Raw genomic sequence first — 8,591 nt, 5'->3', positions numbered from 1 at the left:
GAGCTGATACCTGTGCTCAGGTGAGTGTTTATGTTTCACTGAGGTGGATGGTGATGGAATGTACTCAGGGGGGGAGCGCCCGGCCATCTCCGGCGTTAAAGTCTTTTGCTACGTTCATAAACGCGGTTTCCAGCCACCATTGAATGTCGGTTGAATCCAATGAAAGGTCAGTTATTAAATTCATGTCAAAAACTAAACCAGTTGAACTTTGACCAATCAGGGACTCACATTGGGTAGTGATGTATGGATGGCGTCCTTATCAAAACACGGAAGTACCTCTGTTTGTAAACGGATTTTGGAGAAGAGATTGGTAATTGCAGTTTGTGTCCAGTCGGATTTTTCAACATCGCTCTTTGTTCCAATTCATAGTTGACCCATTTGTGAATAAAAACCTGGACATGGCTGGGTTTGTCAAAAGATTCAGGGAGCATTAGTACTCCAACAAAGTTTGCTGAAAAACCAGGTACCCTGCAACTATCGTACTTGTGTTTGTACTGGTGTTTACTTCAGAATGAAGTTAAATACTAGCTTAACTCAGAATTAGCCCGAAAAACCTCAGTAGATACCAAATTAGAAAAACACGTTAGCACGTTGCCGAGATAATAGCTTGATTCAAAATTTGCCCAAAATACCTCAGTAGTTGCCAAATTAGCCAAAAAGGCTAGCACATGGCTAAAATACTAGTTTGACTCAAAATTTGCCCCCCCCCAAAATGCTGTAGATAGAAAAATTAGCCAAAAAGACTAGCACATTGCTAAAATATTAGCTTGACCCAGAATTAGCCCAAAAAACCTAAGTAGTTGCCAAATTAGCCAAAAGCATCAGCATCACCAATCTGTTCATGTCTAATAAAGATTATATCGATACACTTGAAAAACTGAACCAAAATAAATATTTATGTAGCATTGATTTGGTGTTGGGTAGGGATGCAACGATTTACGGTTCGGTACGTGCCTCGATGCGAGGGTCACGGTTCGGTACGTACCTCGATACGAGGGTCACGGTTCGGTGCGTGCCTCAATACGTGGGTCACGGTTCGGTACGTGCCTCGATACGAGGGTCACGGTTCGGTACGTGCCTCGATACGAGGGTCATGGTTCGGTACGTGCCTCGATACGAGGGTCACGGTTCGGTACGTGCCTCGATACGAGGGTCAAGGTTCGGTACGTGCCTCGATACGAGGGTCACGGTTCGGTGCGTGCCTCGATACGAGGGTCACGGTTCGGTACGTACCTCGATACGAGGGTCACGATTCGGTACGTGCCTCGATACGAGGGTCACGGTTCGGTGCGTGCCTCGATACGAGGGAGACGGTTTGGTACGTGCCTCGATACGAGGCACACGGTTTGGTACGTGCCTCGATACGAGGGTCACAGTTCTGTACGTGCCTCGATACGAGGGTCACGGTTCGGTACGTGCCTCGATACGAGGGACACGGTTTGGTACGTGCCTCGATACGAGGGTCACGGTTCGGTACGTGCCTCGATACGAGGGTCACGGTTCGGTACGTGCCTCGATATGAGGGTCACGGTTCGGTACGTACCTCGATACGAGGGTCACGGTTCGGTACGTGCCTCGGTACGAGGGCCACATTTTTACTTTTTTAGTATAATTTGGAGTTTAGCTAATATTTTAGCATTATGCTAGCTGTCTTGGCAAATTTAGACATTTTTCAATTTTTTTAAGTTAGTTTAGAGTTCCGCTAATATTTTAACAATATTCTAGCTGTTTTGGCAAAATCAGACAATTTCCAGTTTCTTGTTTGTTCGTTCTTTTTGGTTAATTTGGTATTTAGCTAGTATTTTAGCAAGCTATTAGTTTAGCATTTTCAGCTATTAGCACTAGCATCTACAGCAGCCACATTCAGCTAACAGCATTCACACTAGAATTACCACAGGTGATGCTATGTATCTAGTTTATACATGAAATGAATCATTTGATGTAAACAGAAGATTGGAGGCTAACGTCGTCGTATCGGTACGTCCGGGAGAAGCTGGGATCCGTGTTTTACAAGCTCTGTGTGGCGTCTCGTTCAATAATACACAACCTATAAATCCCAGCAGAACAAGGTTTCTTCACGCTGAGCTGAGCAGCAGCAGTGTGTCGCTGCTCCAAACAAGCTCCACCCACCCGGAAGACTTTGTAGTTCTATATAAAGTTTCTCCTACGAGGCTGTCAGGTTGCATTTGTCCGCCTGGCGTGCTCCCCGTTCATGCTTTGCGCTCTGTGCGCACACAGGAACGCCGTCCTGCTGATGTCAGCTGCTGGTCGTCTGCGGGGGCTGCGGCGTGGAAATGTCAAACAGCAAGGAACTCTTTGGCATTTCAGCTTCAATGCAGGGGTTTTCTCTCCATCCGAAGCTTTCAAACAATCTGTCCAGAAAGTGAAGCAAAAGAGGATGAGGGTCAGCCCTCCCACTCCCTGCTCAAGAACCCTTCAGCCGGTTCTCGACTCTGCACTCATCTCCTGCACGTCGCCGGCCATCTTCTGCTGCCGGCGCTCCTCCACACCTTGCCTCCTCTGCGCTGCTGCAGGACACCAATTTGGAGATAAGAGCCTAATTTCTCAGGAGCACCAGCGGATCAATACGCTGAGCCTGAAAGCACTTAGCAGTGACGGATGCTCCTGGCTTTTAGCTGCTGTTTGCCATTACCCGCCATGAGAGCGCTAACCCGCTGGTACTGACATCATGCAGCTTGTTTTTAAGGAACACAATATAATATCTGTCATCTAAAAGCACATTCAACCGAAGTAATAATAAGAAGAAGTTCCTTTTTGGTGTCTGCATATGAGGAGAAAAACCCAAATATTCTGTGCAGATATCTCACGTTTCTCAGAGAGGTGTTCACAAGCAAACAAACACAGTTCTGTTATTCATTTTTGATGTGGAAATAAGAGTAAATTTAAGTAAAATAATCCTCTAGTTCAACTTTTCTATTGAGAATCACCGCTTTAAAAAAATGTTTTCAAATGTGGGTCAGCTGACACCTTTGGTAATTTTCATTTTGTAATTTTCGGTGGTCGTATGATCATGTGGGAATGTAAGTTTGCACCATTTGTTAGTGATGTTAGCTAATGTACCACAATATGAGTGGGAGGAAATTGGACTTTAGTTGGAAGATTGTTTTGGGGAATTTTCCAAAAGGGAATCATGGTGGGAGTATGATCATGAGGGACTACAAGTTTACACAGTTTGGTGGCGTTTGCTAGTTTGATAAAGAGTTTCCTCATAAGGATGTACAGCAGGAGAAGCTGGAGAATATGGAGCTTAACGAATGTAAAAGTATTTAGGGAGAGGAAGAAAGACCCTATTTTTACAGTGTTGGGAGTGTGATGATGATTTTGATTTGTGACTAATTAAAAAACCGAGTCGTTGTTGTCTTCCGTGTAAACCATGTGTCAAAGTCAAGGCCCGGGGGCCGGATCCGGCCCTCCAGATCATTTTATTGTTATTAATGGTCCGATGTTATCTTGCACCTATTTCTAACTTTTTATAAATTTCACAAAAGATATTTTCATGGAGAGTAAAATATAGAAAGTTATTTAAGGTTTAAGTTGATTTATTCTGGTATAATACTCCTGCCTTTTTATTATTCAGAATTATGTTAAAAAGTTACAGTTTTAAAGTTGTAAAAATTGACATTCTGCTAGATTTTTGGACTATTTTGGTATTTACTAAGATCTTTTCGGCTGTTTTGGAGTTTAGCTAATATTTCAGCTACATGCTAGCTGTTTTGGCTAATTTAGGATTTCTGTAAAGTGTGAAAGCTGAACTTCAATAAAAAAGTTTTGTTAAAGAAATAAATGTTCACTTGGTTTTATTTTTGAAAAGAACTTGCAATAAACTCATAACTCCTCCTGAGTGTGAGGGTACTTTATGGTATGGAAATACTTTCATCCCATGTGAAAACAGCACATTAGCTTTATTTAATTATTCAATAACTCCGCCCACTCTGGATGGACTCCTCCACCCATGGAGGAGAAGAACGGCAGATATTAGATCCAGCAACAAGGAACATGTCCAGGTGATTCATACGGCTTGTGTGTTTTTGCAGGTACCAGCAGGTGCCGGTGGTCCTGGTGGGCAACAAGGTGGACCTGGAGGACGAGAGGGAGGTGTCCCCCAGTGAGGGCCAGGCGCTGGCGGAGGACTGGGGCTGTCCTTTCCTGGAGACATCGGCCAAGAGCAAGACGATGGTGGACGAGCTGTTCGCCGAGATCGTGCGGCAGATGGACTTCTGCCCTCTGCCCGACCGGAGAGAAACCTGCTGCCCCGCCTGCAGCATCCAGTAGAGGCCCGACGGGTGGATGGGGGGTAGAAGTTAGCTTGAGAAGAGTGTTGCGGGGCAAATCCACTCGTCTTCTAGTCCTTTCAGTATCGACAAATATTTAGAGGAAAGGTTTCACTTGACAGAAGAAGCAACACCTGACCTCCAACTTCCCATCAGTATCCTGTTGATGGAGTCGATTTCCAGGGTTTCCCTAAAGCCATCAGCCAAGAGGATCACGGTGCTGAAACCAAGCAGCCACAGGTCCCAACAAAGATGGCTGCTTGCTCTGCGTTTATTTCTCCTTTTTTTAGCACTTTTTGGGACATTTGACAGTGCAAGAGCCTTCACCTGTACGTTGAACACCACTGTGAACGCAGTTGCACTGGAAGTCCACTAGGAATCAAGATGAATGTCTTACCAAGAAATGAAGCCCTGCACCTTTGGGGGATCGGCTCCCAAACGCTGACATGTGCTGTGGATGACGCGTGCGCGGCGGCGACCTGTAGCACCGACACCAGGACAATCAGTCCCACCCAAAGAGTCCATCAGGCGGCCCCGTCGCTCACGCACGGACGCTCTTCACTCTTCAGATGCAAACGCCTTGTTACTTTGAATGAACGTCTGTGTCCGTCTACATGTGTTGGTGGTCTGATGTCAGAAAACACTTATTTTCAATAAAACTTTATGCACAAGCGTCACGCTTAATCTTTCTTTTTATTCTTTCATGTGGTGCTGCCATGATTAGCTGACTAATCCACTATTAAAAAAGTTCAGGAGTCGATTAGTCGTAACTTTATATTATAAGGAGTCAGAGTGTTGTAAAGGTGAACAAAATTGTGAGCGTTCAGCACTTAAAAATGCACTTTTTATATATTTGAGTCAGAGAAAATGAAACTTTAAATAGTTCTTTGTTTCAGACGCTAACCTCGTTTGATTTAATAGGGTTTTAATACCAGAAAAAAAATGAAGGAAAAAGGCTGCATAATTCTTTTAGAGTTTAATAAACTATCATCTTTATTGTGTGATTATTTAGTAAGCATTCACACTATAGTGATTCTCCTGCTCCTTTGACATAAAAACTCAATCACACTTTCAGCAATCTTGGTATCAAAACGTTCAGCTTGTCCAAAATACAGTTCCAAATATACTTTTAAATAGGATTTCTTTTTTTTAATAGGACTTTTTAGGTTTACCGGAAGTGACGTCTGAGCTGTTGAAAAGAAGAGAAGGCCAACAGGGAGAGAGGGACGCCCCCTGCTGTCGCAAAGTAAAAACTGCCGCTTTTGCGGAACTCTTGAGGTCTGTTGAGCCCGGACCATTGAAAAGCGTTGCACACCCGAGATGCATGGCGTCCTCCCATAACAGACGGTCGTTAGGTCAAACATATTTATCTCATTTATAGTTTTTTCTTCTTCCTTTGTTAAAACATTTGTGTTCAATGGCGGCCAGGACTTCGTGTCGATACTTCCAGCGCCGTAAGTATCCAGTCTTTAGCACACAAGCTAACGTTTGGACATCTCTCTATATACCTTCTTTTTTATGTTTTATTTATTTATTACTTTTTAATTTGTCGTGACGTAACAGAATAAGTTTGTATTTGTGATTACCTTTGAGCTAATAATTACAAAAATAGTTCGAAAACGAACTAGTTACTAGCTAAACAAGGCTACGGAGTTAGCTAGCATGGCTAAACCATAACTACAATTCCCAAGATGCCGTTCGTCTTTTTTGTAGTAGTAGTATTTGTAGTATTCGCAAACGGTTAGATGTTGATGTAAGGTGTTACCTAAGCATTTTTTGAATAAAAAATAATAGACGTATAACTTGGAAAACTCATTTACATTAGGTTTATTACGCATCTAACTTCTTGTTTTTCATTAATTTCTTGTATAATGTATTGTAATAATCTGAAAACGCTTTAAATACGTTATGAACACGTCAAGCTAATCTATTATCAGCTTATTAAAAATGTATCAGAATTTTTTTTTATAACTATTTTATTTAATATTCTGACCTTTTATTCTTTTTTTTTAAATAATCTCAATTTAATTGTGTTTGATCATCATTGATAATAATCTGGATATTACAAACTGTAATTCATGTTAATTTCAGTTCATGTTATTTACTTTGCATTCTCCAAACTAAATTATGAAGTTATTAAAGATCTGCGTTCAGCTCAAAGACAAAAAAGACAAAAAATAATTAGCTATGTATTAAAAATTCAATTAAATTTGGACTTCCTTGCACTAATGTGTACATGATTTTAAAAATGTATCCCATAAATATATGTTTCATCATTTCATTTTTTATATATTTTTTAAACAAATTTCTAATGAAGGTGTGTTTTAAGGTAAAGGAAGTCACTGTACTTGTATGTAAGTTGTTTCTATTTTAAATTACACTCAATTAAAAAAGTAAAAGTTAAGTTATTTAAACTAATCCACTATTAAAAGTAAAAAACAAAGTGATTAAAAGAACATTTATTTATGAACTGTCTCATTATAAATTAAAGTAGTTAATCATATTTTCTGTGACTCCTGGATGTTTTTGGGATTACTTTGATGGTTCATCTTCATGTTTCTCCTGCAGGTTTTGCATCAGCGGCTGCAGCTCTCCGCCCATCGCCTGCTGAGGTTTGGCAGCACCGCAGCGCCGTATTCTCCAGAGAGCAGGCGCGGCAGAGGGCTCTGTACCCCCGCATCGAGAAGATCGAGGTGACCATGGAGGGTCCGGGTCTGGACGGGAGCTTACTAGTCATGAACAAAGGAACGTCCACGCCACTCAGCTGCGCCAGACGTGAGTGAGAGTTAGAAGCTGGGCGATGAGCGGAATAAGATGTTATAGCAGCTGCATCCCTCAGATCTGACGGAGCATCACGTGAAGAACTCGGCGCTGGCGCTGGTGGATGGAGAGCCGTGGCCTCTGCACAAGGCGCTCACCCACTCCTGCTCGCTCCGCCTGCTGACGTTCAGAGATGGCGATCCGACACTCGTTAATCAGGTAGAGCGGCCAGCTGCTCCGGCTGACCTGCAATCTCAATGCTTTGTTTGTCAATTGGTGCTCTATCACTCAGCGCTCTGTGACTCAGCGCTCTATGACCTAACGGTCTGTGACTCAGCATTCAGTGACTCGGTGCTTTGTGACTCAAGAAGTGTTATTCAGCATTTAGTGACTGTACTCAGTGATTCAGTGCTCTGTGACTTAGTACTTCAGCCCTCAGTGACTATTCTGTTCTCGGCAACTCAGGCTCTGTGATTCAGTGATCTAGTACTCAACGATTTAGTACTCTGTGATTCAGTGATTTAGTATTCTGTGACTCAATGAATTGGTACTCAGTGATTTAGTACTCTGACTCAGCAATTTAGCACCCAGTGATTTAGTACTCTGACTCAGCAATTTAGTACCCAGTGATTTAGTACTCTGACTCTGATTTAGTACTCGGTGATTTTGTACTCAGTGACTCAGCGATTTAGTACTCAATAATTTAGTACTCTGACTCAGCGATCTAGTACTCATTGATTTAGTACTCAGTGACTGTGATTTTGTACTCTGATTCAGAGATTTTGTACTCTGATTCAGTGATTTAGTACTCTGGTTCAGCGATTTAGTATTCTGTGATTCAGTGAATTGGTACTCAGTGATTTAATAGTGATTTGGTACTCATTGATTTAGTACTCTGACTCAGCGATTTAGTACTCAGTGATTTAATAGTGATTTGGTACTCATTGATTTAGTACTCTGGTTCAGCGATTTAGTACTCAGTGATGTAGTACTCTGTGATGTAGTACTCTGTGACTCTGTGATGTAGTACTCTGTGATGTAGTACTATGTGACTCAGTGATTTAGTACTCTGTGATGTAGTACTATGTGACTCAGTGATGTAGTACTATGTGACTCAGTGATATAGTACTATGTGACTCAGTGATGTAGTACTATGTGACTCAGTGATGTAGTACTCTGTGACTCAGTGATGTAGTACTCTGTGACTCAGTGATTTAGTACTATGTGACTCAGTGATGTAGTACTATGTGACTCAGTGATATAGTACTATGTGACTCAGTGATGTAGTACTCTGTGACTCAGTGATGTAGTACTATGTGACTCAGTGATGTAGTACTATGTGACTCAGTGATGTAGTACTCTGTGACTCAGTGATGTAGTACTATGTGACTCTGTGATGTAGTACTCTGTGACTTAGTGATTTAGTACTCTGTGACTCAGTGATGTAGTATTATGTGACTCTATTTTTAGGCATTCTGGCGTTCCTGTGCCGCGCTGCTCGGACAGGTTTTGGAAACCACCTTTAAGGATGAGTACCTG

General features: G+C 42.1%; 2 protein-coding genes across 2 annotated transcripts in view; both read left to right on the top strand.

Annotated features, from left to right (window-relative positions):
- Window positions 1–4,053: 4,053 nt before the first annotated feature.
- On the top strand, window positions 4,054–4,966 carry LOC112160095 (ras-related protein Rap-2a-like; the record flags this gene model as incomplete). Its single annotated transcript, XM_036213763.1, is given in 1 exon segment — window positions 4,054–4,966. A coding segment is annotated over 1 exon segment (240 nt), but the record flags the coding sequence as incomplete, so codon positions are not given.
- A 547-nt stretch (window positions 4,967–5,513) lies between these two features.
- The window catches only part of mrpl39 (mitochondrial ribosomal protein L39), a 7,820-nt gene continuing 4,742 nt past the window's right edge, over window positions 5,514–8,591 (top strand). The window contains exons 1-3 of the mRNA XM_024294445.2: window positions 5,514–5,746; window positions 6,861–7,067; window positions 7,132–7,271. Of these exons, the coding sequence (XP_024150213.1) occupies window positions 5,710–5,746; window positions 6,861–7,067; window positions 7,132–7,271 (384 nt within the window). The 5' untranslated portion in view covers window positions 5,514–5,709. The remainder of the gene's footprint in view (window positions 5,747–6,860; window positions 7,068–7,131; window positions 7,272–8,591) is intronic.

Source organism: Oryzias melastigma, linkage group LG9 (genome assembly GCF_002922805.2).
Source record: "Oryzias melastigma strain HK-1 linkage group LG9, ASM292280v2, whole genome shotgun sequence".
In the NCBI taxonomy this organism is placed as follows: Eukaryota; Metazoa; Chordata; class Actinopteri; order Beloniformes; family Adrianichthyidae; genus Oryzias; species Oryzias melastigma.
Note: the sequence above shows the minus strand (reverse complement) of the source record. Positions and strands in the feature narration are given on the sequence as shown.